This window comes from Canis lupus, chromosome 15 (assembly GCF_003254725.2).
Source record: "Canis lupus dingo isolate Sandy chromosome 15, ASM325472v2, whole genome shotgun sequence".
NCBI lineage: Eukaryota > Metazoa > Chordata > Mammalia > Carnivora > Canidae > Canis > Canis lupus.
Window position 1 is genome coordinate 14,134,537 of NC_064257.1, and position 21,326 is coordinate 14,155,862.

Here is a 21,326-nt window from a genome sequence, read left to right on the forward strand (position 1 = left end):
CCCAAAAACAAAATCTTAAAAATAAATAAATAAATAAAACCCAAACTCTGACAATTCAGCAAATCAAATATTTGGCCAGATGAAAAGTTGCCAGAGCTCTTATTAATAAGCTGCTGCTGAATTTCAGTTCTGGCAGAGTTCTTCACTTATTCTTTCTGAAAACAATAAACAATGCCACAATTAAATACCACTTTTCTCTCTGACACATGAGCCCTACGAGCAATATTCTTGTTTTTTATGTATTTCCCCACCATGTTTCTTCTGACCTGCTGTGTGTTCTAGCTCTTCTAAAGGAACATATATGGATCTGGATAAGGCACACAGGGCCAGTCCTCCCATACCTAAGCCAGACTTCCCACACCAAGTTTTGGGTTATATCCAAGGGATAAGAGCCAGGTCTTAAAATCTCAGGCCTGGATTCAAGTCCCACCTCACTTGGTCCTGACAGGGGGAAACTGGGCAAGTCATCACACTTCTCCTAACCTCTAAAACTGAGATGATGATGATAATGACAATGTCAATCCCTCACCTATTCATCTACTTTACAAAATGCTTCCATAGATCTCTCTTGATCTGGATCATATTCTTTTCAGGTTGACCCTATGCCATCTAGTACACAGAAGTAACTGAGACCTTGAGCAGTCTCACCTGCACAGTATCCTTATAAGTGGCAGCCAAGGCTGACCCCAAGTCTTCTGACTTGCCCTAACTCACACTACTATAGGGATAAGAAGATTTTGTGTGCCAGAGAGAAGCACTGGAGGTACTGGGAGGAAGCACTGTGGGTACTGGGAGAAGGAAAGCCTGGGGCAGCATCTTCCCTCTCCAGGGTCCAAACCTGAGAAAGTCCTCTTAGAGTAAGCTATCTTTCCAAACTGGCTTCCTCATATCTCTCACAATTGACAAACTGCTGATGAAAATAGGTAGATGTGGGGTGCCTGGGTGGTTCAGTCAGTTAAGTGTCTCTCTTCAGCTAAGGTCATGATCCCGGGGTCCTGGGATTAAGCCCCGCGTTGGGCTCCCTGCTCAGCAGGAAGTCTGCTTCTCCCTCTTCCTGATGCTCACGCTCTCTAACTTGCACTCTCCCCGTCTCTCTCTCTCATAAATAAATAAATAAATAAATAAATCTTTAAAAAAATAAAAAAGGTAGATGAGTAAATGGGAGGGCCAGGATGCTGCAATGTGGCAAGAAGCAGCCTGGTCCCTTGTGCCCTGCAGAGTCAGCTCAGAAAGCAGGACAGAATGAGAAAGAAACACTACAGAGCAGAAGGAAATCTAGATTGGCCACGGCCTTGAACTTCATAGGGTTATCATACATGTAACCCACCTCAACCTGCTAAATCCTTTATTCTTACCAGAAAGAACAGTCCATCAAAGTGTTAGAAGTTGATACACATGCCCAACAATGACAGACTCTTCATTAAAGACAAAAGCACAATAAGGAAAGAGATCATAACTAGCAAGCATGGCATCCCAAAAGTCCCTTAGATATTGAGCTAATCCATAGTTTCCAGAGCACAGTCAAGCTTGCCAAACAGCTGACAAAGGGGACCAAGTCTTTCAGCCACCCCTCCACTAAAGCCCCAGGGGTGTGCAGAGTGGCCTTCACTCTTCCCAAGAGGCGCAATGATAGCAGCCTCAGAGTACCTAAGCACCCTGAAAACCTGGAGAATTCTTTATAATGGGAAGCTCCCAGTCACCCTCATTCCTTTCCAAGTAGTAGCATCTCTACCACCATTCATGCATTGTGGTGGAAAAGGCTAGAAAATAATTATTACCATGTTTCTCTTTGTCCCATACAATTTATACAGACTATAAGGTGTATGGACTGTCCACACTAGACTTCCCTGTTTCTGTTCACATGCATCTCCCCAGCCTCGAACAAAAAAATAACAGGGCCTGGATGGCTCAGCCTGCATGGCTCAGCGGTTTAGCGCCACCATCAGCCTAGGGCGTGATCCTGGAGACCTGGGATCAAGTCCCATATCAGGCTCTCTGCATGGAGCCTGCTTCTCCCTCTGCCTGTGTCTGTCTCTCATGAATAAATAAATAAATAATCTTAAAACAAAGCAAAACAAAAAAACCAAAAACCAAAAACCAAAACCAGAGTCTTATGACAATTACCAAAGTCTTATGACATACCAGGCACTGTGTGAAGAGCTTTCCCTCATTCACCTCATTTAATCCTCACAATAATCCCATGAATATTATTTCAAGGATTATTATAAATATTATTATCCCACTTTACTAACTCAGAAACAGAGGCTCAGGTGGTTTATTTTTTTTAAAGATTTTATTTATTTATTTATTCATGAGAGACACAGAGAGAGAGAGAGAGAGAGAGAGAGGCAGAGACATAGGCAGAGGGAGGAGCAGGCTCCATGCAGGGAGCCTGACATGGGACTCGATCTCTGGTCTCCAGGATCACGCCCTGGGCTGAAGGCAGCACTAAACCACTGAGCCTCACCGGGGCTGCCCCGCTCAGGTGGTTTAGCAACGAGTCAAAGTCATTTTACTGGTAATTACAAGAGCCAGAATTTGAATACAAGTCTCTCTGACTCTAGAACCTATTCCTTTAAACACTGTACTGTGTCTCTCCACCCATCCAAATCCCTCCCATCCTTCAAAGTATTTCCTTGGTCTGAGAATACTGACTGAAGGCAACAAAACCAAATAGCCCATAGTACCTCACCCTCCTTGGGAGTTCCAAGTAATGCTTAATCCCTATTGGTAGGTTGACGTCAAGGGCTCTCCCTCTCACTGTGTCCTCTAAGGCAACAAGCTCTGTCCTTAATATTCCCCAGAGACTGGGATGCCTGGGTGGTTCAGTTGGCTGAGTATCTGCTTTCATCTCCATCATGATTTCGGGGTTCTGGGATCGAGCCCAGCATCGGGTTCCCTGCTCAGAGGGGAATCTGTTTCTCTCCCTCTGCTCCTCCCCTTGAATCATCTCACTCGTGCTTTCTCAAACAAATAGAACCTTAAAAAATATATACATATGGACACCTGGGTGGCTCAGTGCTTGAGCATCTGCCTTCAACTCAGGGTGTGATCCCGGGATCCGGGATGGAGTCCTGCACTCGGCTCCCTGTGAGAAGCCTGCTTCTCCCTCTGCCTATGTCTCTGTGTGTGTGTCTCTCTCTCATAAAAAAATACATACGTCTTTAAAAAAAAACATTCTAAAAATAAATCTATATATATATGTCATATTATATACATACATACATATATTCCCCAGTAACTGATACAGCCCTTAGATGACAGTTCTTAGGACATTTCAACACTTTTTCCTACCACCCAGACTGCTGGGAGCCAAGTACCTCATCACATATGACCAGTCCAACACTTCCTTTCTGGAGGACTCCAACATGAAGGCGGAAAGTCTCATAGGAAATGATGAGGATGGGAGAAGGCACTCGGACTCCACGCTGGTTCATGAATCCTTCTACAATAGAAAACATGTCAAGGGAAAAAATCTAGAATATCTTAAAGAAAAAGAGTTTGCCGATTCTTTAATTTTGCCTGGAAATAACTATCTCCACTATTTTCCATGGGAATTCTCTTCCACCCCCCTCATTGCCCTCAGCCTGCTGGCCATCAGTGAGCATATATACAAGAAAGGAGCAAGTTGTATGGAAGAGTACAGCCAACTCTATTAAGGCTCCATACCTAGCTTTTGGTCTATCTCGTCCTTAGAGCCTCCGTCAATGGCCAGAGGTTGGATCCTCCCTCCAAGCCATTTCCCGACTTCATTGTACCAGTTCTTCACCAGGCTGGAGGGTGACACCACCACTGCCTTGTCAATTTCTGGTTTGCACTCTGGACTCTGGCGCAAAAGCGTCCATATCAACGTGATGCACTGCAGCGTCTTGCCCAGGCCCATCTCATCAGCCATGATGCAGCCGTGGCTGCCAGGGATACGCCGACTGGTGACACACTCCCATAGGAACTTTACTCCCTGGGGAATAACAGCATTCAGGCCACTTTGGTACCCACACTGGTGCTGCCCCAGGGATGGCAGCCTCCCATCCCATACCTCTTTCCCCCCAGTCCCTTTTACCTCTCTCTGATGAGGCCGCAAGACCTTACTGAGAATAGGATCCACAACCACATGAACAGGGAGTTTTTCCCTAAGAAAACACAGCAAAGAAAACATGTAGCTCAGACATGTGCAAGGATACGCCCTTAGGAAGTTGTATCCTGCTGACCCAGAGGCCACAGAGGCAGCTGCCTAAGAGAGGACTTTTGTGGCCTGATAATCATACCATAGCAAATTTTTGCTCTAGGAGTTAGAAAGTGAGGAGAGGGTTCCCTATGTCATCAATCCCTCCAGCTTCCCTGAGCAAGCTTGGCAAGAAGATGAACACCCACCAACTAAACATGCCCACAAACTCTTTGCTACACATTCTCCTTCCCCACCTAACCCACTCTCTGGATGGTGGTACAGTGGTCATGACAGCACTCTGAATACATGCCAGTCCCAAGGAAAAAAATCACACCAAAATGCCCTCTGCCCTTCCAGGTACGTGCACTTAACAGAAGACTAGACCTGCCCAAGAAATACCAATGTACATACTTGTCAAGCTTCATCTGGTCATGGGCGCTCAGTGGGGGAGGCTCGTACAAAACCAAGGCACCTTCTTCCAAGGGGTCATGGAGGGCCCGGCGGACCCCAGCCCTTTTGAGGCCCAATGCCCGAAAGCCCAGGGGACCTAGAAACCAACAATCTGTCACCTGAGCCTCTGTATTGAAGAGATCACTAGGCCCAGCTCAAATGCCTATCCTTCACATAACCTTTCCTAAGCTTGCACATGACCTTCTCTCTTCCAGAACCTCTCCAAACCTAGCTGGGCACCTCTATCTATTATCCTAGTCTGCCTCAGATTAGCGTTTTTCACATCTTACTTATCCCATTTAACTATAAACTTGTGGAGGGCCAGGTCTTGTTCATCTCAAATCAATCCTAGAAAGGTCTAAAACTCAAAGAGGCCTTTGAAGATGAAGAACTCTTAGGAGTTGGCCTCCTCCCTCCCCAGCCCGTTTTAGCACTATGCTAGGTCTTACACAGGCCAGGGAAAAACTCTGTGGAACCCAGGCCTCAGTCAACCTCAGAAACAAGATGCTACTAAATTCACTCAGACTGAATGAAGCCTGGGCCCATCAGCCACCAGGGCCCGCCCCCAGGAGCTTCCCAAGTATTGGCATATCCCACCAAGAGGAGGAGGGGCAGTTAGTCCTGGCAGCTCTTGCTGAAGCTATCAAACACAACCTTCATGCAGGCCTCTGGAGTGTTACCCCACACATTGTCACCACTGGGCTGGCATCTTCAATTCCAAGGTAAGCGTATATTCACAAAAACAGAGGTTTTAAATTATTCAGATACATTCAAACATGATTGATTCAAAAAACAGAAAAGTCTCCATTTTTACCTTGATAATTTGGAATGGGGATTTTAAAAGGCTTTGACAAAATGCTTCGAATAAACGCTTCCTAAAAAAGAAACAGGGATTCAGGACTGATTAGAGATGTTCTAGGATATTTTTACAAATGCAGTCTAAAATGCCTATTTAGGGGTACCTGGGTGGCTGAGTCAGTTGAGCATTTGACTCTTGGTTTCAGTCGGGCCATGATCTTGGGGTCGTGGATCAAGCCCCACATCAGGCTCTGTGCTCAGTGGAGAGTCTGCCAGAAATTCTCTCTCCTCCCCTCCCTCTCTCCCTCTCCTACTTGCACACACTTTCTTGCTCTCTCTAAAGTAAGTAAACCTTAAAAATAATTTTTTTAGGGATCCCTGGGTGGCGCAGCGGTTTGGCGCCTGCCTTTGGCCCAGGGCGCGATCCTGGAGACCGGGGATCGAATCCCACGTCGGGCTCCCGGTACATGGAGCCTGCTTCTCCCTCTGCCTGTGTCTCTGCCTCTCTCTCTCTCTCTCTCTGTGTGACTATCATAACTAAAAAAAAAAAAAAAAAAAATTTTTAAATAAAATGCCTATTTTTAAAAAAATTTTTTTAAGATTTTTATTTATTCATGAGAGACAGAGAGAGAGAGACAGACAGACAGAGACAGAGACAGAGACAGATACAGGCAGAGAGAGAAGCAGGCCCCATGCAGGGGGCCCAATGTGGGACTTGATCCCGGGGCTTCAGGATCACCCTGGGCCGAAGGCAGGCGCTAAACCACCGAGCCACCCAGGGATCCCCCTAAAATGCCTATTTAAAGGTAATACATTCAGAGCATTATATTTTGATTACATCTCACTCAGATGCATCTAGAACAGAAGGAAATGTACTCCATTATTAGGTTATTAGGTTTTATACAACAGTTTTCATCTTTAAGGCTTTACATACAATTCTACAAATACTCAGGGACAGCAAAGTACCACTGGCAAGTGCCCAGCTTCCGTCAGCCACAAGGCTTAGACTCGTTTGTTCATAAAAGGCCATGCCAACAAGGACAACTAACTATTCCCTAGGGTACAGCACCTTAAGAAGAAAGCACCACACACTTACCCAACCCCAGTACTAACAACTCCAATGTCTGGATACAACCACTCTCCTACAGGGCTACATCTTCCCAGGCATACATCACATTTCTTTTGTTGTAACAGTTCTGCCTATTGCATCTAATTACTACATCAGCCTCCTTGGGAACTAACTAGACCTTCAAAAAATAGCAGCAGTAACAGGAACAGTATTATTATTAAATAATATTAACAACAGCAAAAATGACAACAGTCATGATGACTATAACAGTGTATAACAGGTGCAGTGCTAAGCACTCGAGATGCCCGCATTCAGGCTGCCATTGAATCCTCACTACCAGCACTATGAGGCCCATTATTACTGGTATCTCCACTGTACCAGATGGGCATATTGAGACTGAGTGGTTAAGTCACTGTCCCCAGTCACAGGGCCATGACGGGTGCAGGACTTTCCTGGTTTCCAGGACCCTTACTTTAACCAGTGGGCAGTATGGCCTCCTAATCCAACCTGTTTAAGTACAGCCATATGGATCAGCCCAGAGTCAGCATCTTCTTGCCATGGGAAAGCACAAGAGAGGGAACATGAGAAAGAGGATAGGAGAAGGCCAAAAAATCACCAAAAGAAAAATGGGACAAGGGTGCCAAGAAGTAGACATACATAGGTCGTAGAGAAGAGTGGCCTTGCTGCCTCCACCTCAGGGCCTACAGAAGCCTCTGTGCCAGCACCTCAGCCTGGAACCAGCACTGGACTATGGGGCTGGGGCTGAAGAGCAGGCAGGGGAGTCCAAGCACCAGCTCCTGGGGTAACTCTGACAGCTCCCATCAACATTCTGGTCTTCTGGTCTATAGATCTCTGAGCTCTTTGGGGAATTACAATGGTCTGTGAACCTCTACAAAACAAGAGCTGAAACCCAAGAAAGCAAGGAGAAAATAAGAACAGAAACCCTAAAGGTAGTTTTAATGTAAATACATTATTATTGGAAAAAGAAATAATGAAAAATATTACCCTCAAGCAAAATGGTAGTTTAACAAGGAAAAAGCAAACCTATCTTGCCCTGAACTTTGTACCTTTTTATTCCGACCCATTTCTACAAAGATTATAAATTTCTAGAAACTCAGCGTACTTTTTTAAGATTTTATATATTTGAGAGAGAGACAGAGAGCATGAGCCTAGAAGGAGAGGGAGAAGCAGGCTCCCTACTGAGTCGGGAGCCCGATGCAGGGCTCAATCCCAGGACCACGACATGAGTCAAAGGCAGACACTTAACTGACTGAGCCGCCCAGGCCCCCAGAAACTCAGTGTACTTTAAATAGGAAAAATATAATTAATATATTTGATAATCTACTAGAAGATAGAAAAATAATGTGGAGAACTGACCATGACATAAATAACATGATGGGGGAGGGGGATCAAAGAAAGGCCCAAATTGTTTGCCTATTTCTTTGCAGCTGGATGAAATCTTATATTGACTATTTTTAATTACTGTGATTATTCTATCTATGAATGGCAATGATAATGAGAAGCTTGTATATGAACAATGCTAACGCAAAGCCACCCTTAAGTCTAAAGAGAGGAAAAGGATGGGGCACCTGGGTGGCTGCTGGTTGAGTGTAGCTTCTTGATTTCAGCTCAGGTTGTGATCTCAGGGTCTTGGAGTCACTGCATTGCATCTTTTGCATTGTCACTGCATCATCTGCATCATCAGGCTCCACCCTCAGCAGGGAGTCTGCTTCTTTCCTTCTCCCTCTGCCCCTCCCCTAGCTCTCGCATGCATGCTCTCTCAAATAAATTAATTAAACAAACAAATAAGGAAAGGAAAGAGAATTCCTATCTAATTTGGCTTCAATACTAAAACTGAAGTATTATTTTTTAAAGTTTTTTTTTTTTTAGTAATCTCTACTCCCAACATGGGGCTTGAACCTATAACCCCTGAGATCAAGACTGTCATGCTCCACTGACTGAGCCAGCCAGGCGCCCCCAAAAAAGGAAATATTATTTTCAAAATTGTCAACATAGAAGGCTAGATTTGAGGCTCTGAGTAGCCAAGAATTTAATTTAAAAAGCAAGACTTTGGGGACACCTGGGTGGCTCAGTGGTTTGGCGTCTACCTTAGGCTCAGGGCGTGATCCTGGGGGCCCGGGATCAAGTTCCGCGTCAGGCTCCCTGCGTGGAGCCTGCTTCTCCCTCTGCCTGTGTCTCTGCCTCTCTCTTTCTCTGTCTCTCATAATAAATAAATAAAAATTAAAAAAAAAAAAAAAAGGCAAGACTTTGAACTATAAGCTTGTGCGACCACTGTGGCAGAATGAGCATCCCTGGCCAAAAACATGAGGACACAGCCTACAAGACTTACCATGGCCAGCCTCCTGAAATCTGGTCTCATAAGATGGGCAGAGGCATGGGAAAGAGCATGCTCTTTCTTTATTTAGTTATGGAAAACTCATACCCTCCTTTCCTTCTGATAGAAGGGGGAGAGCAACCACCTTCCCCACCAAGGTCAAAGGTTCCCTTTTCTGGACGTTCACTCTATCAGTTCTGCCCCATGTCTCCTGTATCTCAACCTCTCCCTCTCCACTGGGTCTTTCTCATCAGCATTTAAAACAAGTTTAACTCTCTCCTGTCTTATAAACAAAAATTCCTTTGAGGCCCCTGGGTGGCTCAGTCGGTTAAGCATCCGACTCTTGACTTCAGCTCAGGTCATGATCTCAGGGTCCTGGGATGCAGCTCCATGCTCGGCAGAGAGTCTGTGATTCTCTGTCCCTCTCCCCCTGTGCACACACTCTCTCTCTCTAAAATAAATAAATTTTGGGACGCCTGGGTGGCTCAGTGGTTGAGTGTCTGCCTTTGGCTCAGGATGTTATCCTGGGGTCCTGGGATCGAGTTCCACATTGGGCGCCCCACAGGGAACCTGCTTCTCCCTCTGCCTATATCTTTGCTTCTCTGTGTCTCATGAATAAATAAATAAAATCTTTAAAAAATAAAATTTTAAAAAACAAAAGCAAAGATTCCTTTGACCTCTTATCTCCTCCCCTTCAAACTTCTAGAAAGAGTTGTCTGTCTCCCCTTTTTAATCTTCCACTCCTCTGAAATGACTCTAAGATCACCAATGGCCTACATGACCTAAATTCCAGTGGACGTGTTTCTATCCTTATCTGGCTAGACAAAGCTGGTTATTCTTCTCAAATATTCTCTGCCTTTGACTACCATGACACCACTTTCCCACTATTCTGCCTCTCTAGGACCTCATGCTCAGTCCCCTGATAAGCTCTTCTTTGTCTACTTAACCTCCTTAAATGTCAGTGTTCCTCAGGGCTTGCCCCTCAGCATCTCTGACTACACTCACCTTGACACTCCAAAAGACTTTGGAGGAGTCAACCATCATCTCTATGCTAGCGACCCCAAATCTATTTCCAGTGCCTACCTCCCTCCTAGGCTCCACAACTACCCATATTTGCAACCATCCCCAAACCTAAATATCCTATCTTACAAGGCTTCAAACTCAACACATTTATGACTAAGTGCTCATCTCCAGGGCTACACCTTATGATTTTTGTAGGCCTGAAGCACTTTTGCCTTTCAGGCCCCTTCCTCCACAGCTTTCACACAGGCTGTCCCCTCTAGCTAGAACATTGCCCACTATTTTTTACCTGGCTGACTCCTCACATCCTTGAGGACTCAACCTAATTGGCACATCCCTCAGATTCAGGTATTTCACCAACTTCCAGACTGTTAGACCCCCTGTTGTATAACACATTGCACTTGCACTTATGTCATATACTTACACGGAACTACACATCTTTTTGTTGTGGTTTTAAGATTTATTTGAGAAAAAAAACGAAAGCATGCATGCAAGGGGAGGGGCCAAGGGAGAGCGTAAATCTCAAACAGAATCTGCTTAGCATGGAGCCTGATGTCATGACCCTGAAATCATGACCTGAGCTGAAACCAAGAACTCGGCACCGAGTTACTCAGGTGCCCCATACACATCATTTTTAAAGGCTTAATAGTTAACTACATAAATGCATTTAATACATTAAACAATGTTATCACTTAGTGAATTATATAGAGTTCAACTATCACAAAAGGGATGATGAAGATAAATCAGGATAGTGGTTACCTGTCAGAATGCGAAAAGGGATGACTTTTTTTGGGGGGGGATTATGATTTGATGATATTCTAGGGCAGGATGGTGGGTTCACAGGTGTTTATTCTGTGTTTTATATCTCCCATGTTATATACATATTCCTTTGTATTTATCAAGTTTTATGTAAAAATTTTAAAATGTTTCCTGAATGTACAAATAACTAACGTCCATTACATATTCCTATCAACATATTTGCATTTTCCTTCAAAACGTCCTTATAGGGGGATCCCTGGGTTTGGCGCCTGCCTTTGGCCCAGGGCATGATCCTGGGGACCTGGGATCGAGACCTGTGTCAGGCTTCCTGCACAGACCCTGCTTCTCCCTCTGCCTGTGTCTCTCTCTTTTTGTCTCTCATGAATAAATAAATAAAATCTTTAAAAAAAAAACAAAAAACAAAACATCCTTATAAAGTAAAAACAGACTCCTGTGTCTCCCCCACTCTACCACAGTACTTCACTTGACACTAGATGTGTGGGATTTCCACACACAAGAAATTATTCAGTACCACCTCTGTGTCCTACAATTTAACTCAATTCTGACATTATCTACCTAGAGTCAGCATCAGATCCCACAAGTTAGGGGCTCAGTCCCACATGCCTCCCTCCACCACTTCAGACATCAATTCCAAATCCAGGTTGCTCCCTATGCTTTTGACCAACAGGCTATAAATCAGAGGGTCCCAACCCCTCCTAGGATTCAATTAATTTTCTAGAGCAGCTCACAGAACTCAGGAAAAGTTTACTTGCTAGATTAACAGTTTACCAAAAAGACTATAAAAGGATATGCACAGCCAGATGAAGAGACACATAGAGCAAGGTCTGGAAGAGTCCTAAGCACAAGAGTTTCTGTTCCTGTGGAGTCTGGGGCGGCCACTTCCTGGCACATGGACGAGCGCTTGTTCACCAACTCAAAAGCTCTCCAAACCTTGATCATTTGGGGGTTTTATGGAGGCTTCATTACACAGGCATTAAATACTAGCCACTGGTAGGTTGGTTCCCCTGGCAACCAGCCACAAGGTTAGTTGCTTCACAAATAAAATCTCAGGGCAGCCCGGGTGGCTCAGCGGTTTAGCGCCACCTTCAGTCCAGGGCGTGATCCTGGAAACCTGGGATAGAGTCCCACATCCGGCTCCCTGCATGGGGCCAGCTTATCCCTCTGCCTCTCTCTCTCTCTGTCTCTCATGAATAAATAAAATCTTAAAAAAAAAAAAAATCCCATTAACATAAACTCAGGTGTGGTTGAAATGGTTTTGCTTTTGTTTTTGTTTTATATATAAATAGTAAAAGACATCTTTACTGCTTTATCACCTAAGAAATTCCAAAGGTTTTTGGAGCTCCGTGCCAGAGCTCAATACCATTCTCCTCAGAAAGTTTAGTGGAAAAAGCTTTGGTGAAGCTAAGCAGATCTGACTAGTTTGTAATTCTGGGCAAATTACTTAACCCCTCTGAGACTCAACTTCTGCATCTTAAAACATGAGTTACATAAGATGATGCATAGAACCTGCCATAGTAAACATCATTTTTTATTTTACTAGAGGAAACACGTGAAAGCTGTAGGACTCCGACACTTCTTAAAGCCATATGCTGAGTGAGAGTCTGAGCTGGCATGAGGATCCTGGGTGGAACACCCTGCCACGGCCTTCCCTTTCCTATACCCTCAGGTCCTCAAGAATCCGAGCCACCGGAATCCGGTGCCCAAATAACAAGGGAGACTCCAAGTCAGGCACACATTTTGAAAAGGTCAGGCCTCTTCCAGGTTATTGAGGCTGTGGTTAGACCCAAAGCCTCCACAAAAGTCTGTCTATGGGGTAGAAGCCTCTCTTGACAAAACAAGAAAGGTGCCTCCATAGGGCGCACACCTTCATCAGCAGGCTGCAATTCTGACTTACATGTTGACTACTATCCAAGGAGGGCGGTCGATTGGTTAGTTGAGTCAAAGGTTTCCGAAAAGGAGACAGGAAACACTCCTGGCTCTGAGTCCCACTGCTGGATTTCCGTTTCTTGGGAGTCTAGAAGAGTATTGGGGAAGACGAGTGAAGTCTAGATGACCACAGAGTTCACCACAGTGGCAATTAACATTTAAAACGTTTATTAAATGCCAGGCACTATGCTAAACTCTTCACGTATATTATCATGTATCATCTTCACAGCAATCTTCATAGCCATCTTATGATGTTTATTATTATTATATTTATTTAGTAGGTGAGAAAACTGGAGGTTAATGAGGTTACAGAACTTGTCTAATCTGAAGAGGGGCACTGGACAAAGTGAATAAAGAAAGCCAGTCAGCCCACACTGGAGCAGTGATGTACCTCACACTGAAAGGATTTTCAGAAGCAAACAGCACCATTTATGACCCAGCTGCACCAAGTGCTGCCCCAAGTTCAAGTCTGAGACCCACATAAGTAGCAAGAGGCAGCCTTGTTCCTTACAGGGAGAGGGACCCCCCACCTCCCCCACTGCCCCCGGCACACCAGCAGTGGTGCAACTACAGAGCAAGACCCCATAGAAACATCAAGCAAGCTTGTAGCACCTTGCCAAGGTATTTGAAGCTTCAGTGATCCTATAGGACACACCTGAAACAAACATCAGCCCCTTCACCTCTCACATACAGTCCCTGCCCAAAACTGCCTTCTAGATCTTCCTTAGCTAATCCCTTCCTCCGAAGTTCCAGTGGCTAAACCACTTACTTCTTGAACTACTCTTTCTTTCTGAAGTATATGCTGCATTATCCTATTGATATGTGTTTACATAGGTCCTACGCACAGCCAGCCCCAGAAAGCCTCAAAAGCAGGGAACAGAGCACAGGACCCAATCCACAGCAAAAGTACAGCCAGCTTGTTGCCACTGGTGAGCCATTTTTTTCCAGGGGAGCCAAAAGGCCCAACCCAATCTGTTCTTTTGCTTGGGAATCCCTTTGTACCAGAAAAATTGGGGCTACATTAGCTTCTGTAAACACTTTGAAGACAAAAGATTTTTTTTTTTATTTTGTTCAATGCCTGACACAGAATAAGCACTAAGTAAAAGTTTACTGAAAGGGGCTTCTAGAGGTAAGTAGGCTCATTCCATGAAACCCCAGAAACCAAGCCCAGGATTCCTTTCTGCCCAAACAGCCCTGTCCTATCTCCCAGAGGGCAGAGTACTCACCACTGTCCCAGGCTGCCAGTCTTCATCATCACTAGGTCTGCCTTCTGGTTTTCTCTTGGCCAGCTGGCTAGGAGCTAAGCTCTTCCTCTGTAAGGGGAAAACGGAAGCTGAGCACCCGCAGCCCGAGCCTATTAGACCCAGACACAAGGCTACCTACAGTCTCCCTTAGGCCATACTTACCATCCTGGGCTTAGGAGCATGAAACGTCAAGTACCCATCAACCAAAGGTCAAAGGCACCCAGCAGCTGAGAGCGCAGAACCAGCGCGGGTTTAAGCGATGTGCTCTATTACTGAAAGCACGGGCTGATTAAAGAGGGGGCATGGGGCACGGGTGGAGGGGATCCAGCCAGGGCCCAGAGTTCAGGCCCACACTGTGAGCGTCGGTCGCCAGTTACTGAGGCGGGAGAGCAGGCCCAGAAGTATCCAAGCAAAGGAGAGCAAAAGCCTGGGATGCGGGGAAGAGGCAGAGTGGAGCCGGGGTAGTGGTCGCGACGGTAGGGAGCAGTTGGGGGACGGGGTAGAAGTCACGGGCCGGGGAGAGGGCCCGGTGAAACCCCGAGGCCTGCGGAGGGCGAGGCGCCAGTCTGAAGCGGTTGTCCCAGGTCCGGAGCGCGGAAGCCAGGCCCGGACTGGGGGAGGCCGAGCAGGGGTCCAGGCAGGGCAAGTAAGAGAACCCGCGCCCGGGAGGGGAATACCGGGGAGAGCCGGGGAGAGCCGCAGAAGCGAGGCCGCGCCCCAGCACTCCCGCCAGAACCCTCCTCTCCCTAAAGCGCGCGTTAACAGCCGCCCGGACTCCGCGGCCCCGCCAGGCCCAGTGAATCGAACCTCCCGCGGTGCTGCCGCCGCGACACCCATTGGCTGCGTTCGATGCGTTCGGCGCTCGCGACCCGGGGAAGGGGGCGGGCCTGGCGCTGCGGCCTCCGCGGCCCGCGGCGGAGAAGGGGCTAAACCCACCCGCGAGGAGGTGGGACTTGGCGGGGTGGGCGGGGCCGGCAGAGGCGCGAGCGGTTGGGGGAGGTGGGCGGGGCGGACGGGGCGGGGCGGGGCGGGGCCGGCTGCGTCGGGCCGGGCTGGGGGCGTGGCCTCCGGTCCGCTGGGGCTGGAGCTCGGGGAGGCCGGCGGGTGTGTGCGCTGCCCGCGCGCTGAGCCCGCGGCTGTGCTGCGGCTCGGATGTCGCCACCCCGAGGGCGGCGGGAGCCTTCCGCCCCTGCCTACCTGCCGCCAGGTCCGCTCCTGCAGGGATCGCGCCCTTGGGGAACAGGATTCTTCGGTCTGGGGTTTCCTGAAGAAAGCTGCCTTTGTTATCTAGGCAAAATCATGTTGGTGGAAGTGTGATTCCTGGAATCAAGCCTGATTCCAGAGACTTAATGACTGTCTCAAAACTACAGTTTCTTCGTATCTAAAATGTACATTCGGGCAATTCCCGGTGGCTCAGCGGTTTAGCGCCTCCTTCGGTCCGGGGCGTGACCCTGGGGTCCCGGGATCGAGTCCCACGTCCGGCTCCCTGCGTGGAGCCTGCTTCTCCCTCTGCCTGTGTCTCTGCCTCTTTCTGTGTGTCTCTCATGATTAAATAAATAAAATCTTAAAAATATAAAATTAAATTAAATTAAATTAAATTAAATTAAATTAAATTAAAATAAAATGTACCTTCTAGGGACGCATGGGGTGGGAGGGGCGGAGTTAAGCGTCTGACTCGGTTTCCTCTCCGGTGGTGATCCCAGCTTCCAGAGATGGAGCCAGGCCTCCGCTGGCTCAGCATGGAGTGACTCAAGACGCTCGCTTTCTCTCTACCCCACTCTTCTCTCAAACAAATGGGGGCGCTTGGGTGGCTCAGTGAGTTGAGCGTCTGCCTTGTGCTTAGGTCATGATCCCGGGGGTCTCCAGATGGGCGGCGGGGGGGGGGGGTGTCCTGCACAGCGGGGAGTCTACTTCTCCCTCTGCCCCCCCCCATCGTGTTCTCTCTCTCTCTCTCTCTCTCATAAATGAATAAAATCTTTAGAAAATAAAATAATCTTTTTTAAAAAATAAAATGTGCGTTCTATTAGTACCTTCCTCACAAGATTATTCTGAGAACTAAGTAAAATTAGTGTTTAGGTACTCAACACAGAGGGCTCCTGGCTGGCTCATTTGGTGGAGCATGGTACTCTTTTTTTTTTTTTTTTCTTTTCTTTTTTTAAGATTTTATTTATTTATTCATGAGAGACACAGAGAGAGAGGCAGAAACACAGGCAGAGGGAGAAACAGGCTCCCTGCAGGTAGACCGATGCTGGACTTGATCCCCACAGCCTGGGATCATGCCCTGAGCCAAAGGCAGATGCTCAACCGCTGATGCTACTCTTGATCTCAGGATTCAGTTTATCCCTAAGTCTGGCGTGGAGCCTACTAACTAACTAACTAACTAACTAACTAACTAACTAACTAAATAAATAAATAAATATCTTTAAAAGTAAATAAAGTACTCAACACAGTGCCAGGCACAACCTAGGTGCTCACTAATAAGAATATACATAACACTTACTACCAAGTACTTCCAAGGTCCCGAGACAATAATAATTCATTTAATGCTCACAACTATGAGGTGGGTTTATTATTGTCCCCATTTTATAGGTGAAGAAACAGGCTAGGAAAAACCAGTAACTTGTCTAGAGTTACACACCTAGTGTGTGGCTCCAGAGTAATTGTTCTTAGCCACCTTGCTAAGTAGGGTCAGAGCCTGGTTTTGTGGAGCCTGAACCTTTTGTAAATTCTTGTTGAGACCCTTTAAAATTAGGTACACATATTAATATTTGCTTAAAATGAGGGAAAAATACCCAATTATGGAATCTTGGAAATTTCGGTCACTTTCTTCTAAAACTTTTTTAGGTAATTGATTAGAAATGCTTCCTGTCACAATCTGGTTTCTTCCAGTTAGAACACTGATTACATATCTCTAGTAACTTGCAGCACTCCCTGTGTCCGTGCAGGTGGGCCCTGAAGCTTACCCTTAGTAAATCTGCCTCTGATGAGAACCATTACTATTTGGGTGGTGGAGGGCAATAATGTTTTACTTACTGATCTTTTTAAAGATTTTATTTATTTTTGAGAGAGAGGGGTGGGAGAGGGACAGAGGGAGAAAATCTTAAGCCAACTCCCTGCTCAGTGCGAGCCTGATGCTGGCTCCATCTCACAACCCCAAGATCATGATCTGAGCCAAAACCAAGAGTCAGACATTCAACTGACTGAGCCACCCAGACACCCCACTTACTGATCTTTTTAATTAAATGTTTTATCTTGAGGTAATTGCGGAGGGCACCAGGGTGGTTCAGTCAGTTAAGCGTCTGCCTTCGGTTCAGGTCATGATCCCAGGGTGCTTGGACTGAGTCCTGCATCAGACTTCCTACGGAGCCTCTACCTCTCCGGTCTGCAGGTGCATGCTCTCTCACTCTCTCTCAAATACATAAATAAAATCTTTTTAAAAGGAGAGAGATAATGGCAGATAAATGGCAGATGCTCAAGCACTGAGCCACCCAGGTGTCCCTATGAAACTTTTTAAAATGGCCTTTTCAGCCAGCATAATTCTCCAGGATTCATCTGTGTCGTTGCATTGTGTGTAACAATTTGTTCCTTATTATTGCTGGGTAATATTCTATGGTATGGATGCACCTCAGTTTATTTAATTACATCTGGGTGGTTTCCAGTGTTATCAATGTGCCTCAGTTTAATTACATCTGGGTGGTTTCCAGTGTTGGCTATTACGAACTGCTATAAACATTTGTGTGTAGTTTTTGTGTGGGATACATGCCTGGGAGAGCAATTGCTTGGTTGTAGAGTAGTTACATGTTTAGTTTTTTAGAAAACTGACAGGGGCACCTGGGTGGTTCAGTGGGTCAAGTGTCCAACTCTTGGTTTTGGTTCAGGTCCTGATCTCAGGGGTCATGAGATTCCCCTACAGTGGACTCAGCAGGAGTCTGCTTGGATATTTTCCCTCTGCCCCCCACCCCCTCTAATAGATAAATATATCTTTAAAATAAATAAAAATTAAAAACTGGCAAAATGTTTTCCAGCATGGCTGCTACCATTTTACATTCCCACTAACAATGTATGAGTGATTCAATTTTTCCAAGTCCTCACAAATTTGATGTTGTTACTATTTTTTTACTTTAGCTTTTCTGATAGGTGTGAAGTAATATATTATTGTGATTTTAATTTGCATTTGCCTAATTGCTTATGACGCTGAACATCTTTACAAGGGTTTATTTGACATCTGTTTATCCTCTTCAGTGAAATGTCTCATATCTTTTGCCCATTTTATAATTGGATTGTCTGTTTTTTACTGTTAAATTTTGAGCATGTTTGGGATGCCTGGTGGCTCAGCGGTTGAGTGCCTGCCTTCAGTTCAGGTCATGATCCCAGGGTCCTGGGATCAAGTCCCACATCTGGCTCCCTGCATGGAGCCTGCTTCTCCCTCTGCCTGTGTCTTTGCCTCTCTCTGTGTCTCTCATGAATAAATAAAATCTTTAAAAAAGAAAGAAATACCTGAGTCATCCAGGCAGCCCAGAACAAACATTTTTAATCTTGACAATGTACAATTTTTAAATTTTTCCTTTTTATGGATCATGACTTTGATGTTAAGTCTAAAAATATTTTGTCTAACCCTAGATCCCAAAGATTTTCTCCTATATTTTTTCCTAAAAATTTTATAGTTTTATGTTTTATATTCAATATGTGATTCACTTTGAATTAACTTTTTTTATAACTTCTGACATTTAAGTAGAGATTCATGGTTTTGCCGATGGATGTTCAATTGCTCCAGCAGCGTGTTAAAAAAAATGGTTAAAGAAGACAATTGAGAAAATACAAATAAGCTTTATTTAATACTTCATAAAGGGACAGTCTCCATTTGGAGAACTGCAAAATGGTGTGGAAGGCAGGATGCTTTTATACCATCAAGAATAAAGAACAAGGAAGAGAAAAATAGAAAATATCTGATTGGCTAGGGAAACCTGGTGAACCTTGTTTGGGGTGAGAAGGAACAAGGAAATGAGTATAGAGCCCAGAGCTGGCCTGGTGTTTGGAGACTGGCTAAAGAATATGGTGTGTTTCTGGTCAAGCAGAGCATTTATAGGGACAAGAAAGTGATCAAGTTTCTGTTTGCTGACATAGCACAGAATTGGCTCCAACTTGGGCTTAGAAATTTACTTCCACAAACATTTGTTGAAAAGCCTGTCTTTCCTCTATTGAATTGTTTTTGCACCTTTGCCAAAAAGCAGTTGCTCATATTCGTGTGGGCGTATTTCTGTGGTCTTTATTCCATTCCATAGATCTATGTGTCTAACCCCCCACCAATACTACAGTTTTGATTACTCTGGATATGTAAGTCTTGAAATTGAGTAGATTAATTCCTCCCATTTTATTTTCTTTTTGGAGTTGTGTTACCTATTCTAGTTCCTTTGCCTTTCCATATAAGTTTGAAAATAGGGTGCCTGGGTGGCTCAGTGGTTGAGTGTCTGCCTTTGGCTCAGGTAGTGATCCTGAGGTCCTGGGATCAAGTCCCAAACCAGGTTCCTCACAGGGAGGCTGCTTCTCCCTCTGCCTGTGTCTCTGCCTTTCTCTCTGTGTCTCTCATGAATAAATAAATACAATCTTTCTTTTTAATTTAAAATAGTCCTTATGTTTACAAAAAAATCTTGCTGTGATTCTGATAGGAATTTCATTAAATCTGTATACCAGTTTGAAGAAAATTGACTTTACTGGATTGAATCTATAAATCCATGAACAAAGTATATTTCTCCAATTTACATAGATTTTCTTTTACTTCATTAATCAGCAAGCATTGTGTAGTTTTGAGTATATACACACTGTACATAGTTTTTCACATTTACACCTAGGTATTTCTTTTTTTAATTGTAAACAGTATTGTATTTTTATTTTCAGTAGTTATGTGGTCATTGCTAGCATATTGACTTTTTTAAAAGTAATCTCTATACCCAATGTGGGGCTTGAACTCACAACCCCAAGATTAAGAGTTGCATGCTTTACCAATTGAGCCCGCCAGACACCCTAAAATGCAATTGATTTTGGTATATTTATTTTATATTCTGTGACCTTGATAAAGCCACTTGTTCTAGGAAGTTTTTTGTAGATTCCTTGGGGTTTCATGTAGACAACCTTGTCATCTACACATAGGGACAGTTTTATTTCTCTTTCTGATGTGTCTGCCTTTTATTTCCTTTTCTTACCTTGTTGCACTAGCTTAGAACTTCCAGCACCTTGTTGAGTAAGAGTGGTAAAAGAAGACATCTTTATCTTGTTCCCAACTTAGGGAGAAAACATTCAGTCTTCCACCAGTATGTGTAATGTTAACTGTGGGGTTTTTGTTAATGCTTTTTAACAAATTGAAGAATTCCTCTTTATTCCTATTTCAGGTTTTATTATGAATAGCTTTTGAATTTTGTCAAATGCTTTTTCTGTATCAATTAATACAATCATGTGATTTTCCTTCTTTAAACTGTTAATATGGTGGATTACACCGATTGATTTTTGAATATTGAGCTGGCTTTGCATCCCTGAAATAAACCCTATTGATCATAGTGTAAAATTATTTTTATATATTATTTAGTTCTATTTGTTAATATTGTCTTAATGACTTGTTCAATGAAAGATATTAGTCTGTAGTTCCTTTTCTGTACTGTTTTCTCTGGTTTGGTATCAGGTTAATACTAACTTTATGAAATGAATTGGGGACTGTTCCCTCCTCTTCTATTTTCTAAAAGAGATTGTGTAGAATTGATGTTCTTTTTTAAATATTTGATGGAATTCTTAAGTGAAACCATCTGTACCTGGAGATTTCCTTCATGGGAGTTTTAAATTATGATGGGACTATTTAAATTATCTATTACATATTGGATAAGTTGTGGTACTTTGTATTTTTTGAGGAATTGGTCCATTTTGCTTAAGTTGTTGAGTTTATGTGTGTAGAGTTGTTTGTAGCATACCCTTACTATATACTTTTTATGTCTCCAGGGTCTGTAGTGACCAGTCTGTAGTCCTGTTTCATCCCTAAATTATTAATTTGTGTCTTCTCTTTTTGTTCCTCAACGGTCTTGATGGAGATTTGTCTATTTTATTATCTTTTCAAAGAACCAACTCTCTGTTTCATTGATTTTTTTTTCTATTTTTGTTTTCCTGTTGTGTTTTCTTAAATACTGCATTTGTCTATTTGTCATCCATTAAGCACAGAGCCAAACCAAAGTTGTTTACATCTCTCCTGAAATCCAGCTTTCACAGGCATTGAAAATCACATAGAGGCACCTGGGTGGCTCAGCTGGTTAAGTGTCTGCCTTCAGCTCAAGTCATGATCTCAGGGTCCAGGGATCGAGCCTGCATCAGGCTCCCTGCTGAATGGGGAGTCTGCTTCTCCTTCTCTCTCTGCCCCTCCCCTCTGCTGTGCTTTCTCTCTCTCTCAAATAAATCTTTTTTAAAAAATCACATTATAAACTCTTCAGCTAATCCTAAGTCTATACCCCCAATCACTTCCTTCACTTAACCACACATCAAGCCAATATTCACCCTACCCTA

The 21,326-nt window shown here is 44.5% G+C and overlaps 1 protein-coding gene across 6 annotated transcripts in view; it reads right to left on the reverse strand.

Moving 5' to 3' along the window:
* The window catches only part of RAD54L (RAD54 like), a 28,560-nt gene extending 13,968 nt beyond the window's left edge, over nucleotides 1–14,592 (reverse strand). Inside the window, exons 1-8 of one of the 6 annotated variants that reach the window (XM_025420227.3) lie at nucleotides 13,950–14,592; nucleotides 13,770–13,856; nucleotides 12,512–12,631; nucleotides 5,430–5,490; nucleotides 4,577–4,712; nucleotides 4,061–4,130; nucleotides 3,670–3,958; nucleotides 3,321–3,445 (exon numbers count right to left, since the gene is read on the reverse strand). In XM_025420227.3, coding sequence (XP_025276012.1) covers nucleotides 3,321–3,445; nucleotides 3,670–3,958; nucleotides 4,061–4,130; nucleotides 4,577–4,712; nucleotides 5,430–5,490; nucleotides 12,512–12,631; nucleotides 13,770–13,856; nucleotides 13,950–13,952 — 891 coding nt within the window. In that variant the 5' untranslated portion in view covers nucleotides 13,953–14,592. Of the gene's footprint in view, nucleotides 1–3,320; nucleotides 3,446–3,669; nucleotides 3,959–4,060; nucleotides 4,131–4,576; nucleotides 4,713–5,429; nucleotides 5,491–5,577; nucleotides 5,717–12,511; nucleotides 12,632–13,769; nucleotides 13,857–13,949 lie in introns of those variants that run through there. The other 5 variants (XM_035699284.2, XM_049094428.1, XM_035699285.2 and 2 more) reach the window with 5 other exon arrangements.
* Between the last annotated feature and the right edge of the window lie 6,734 nt (nucleotides 14,593–21,326).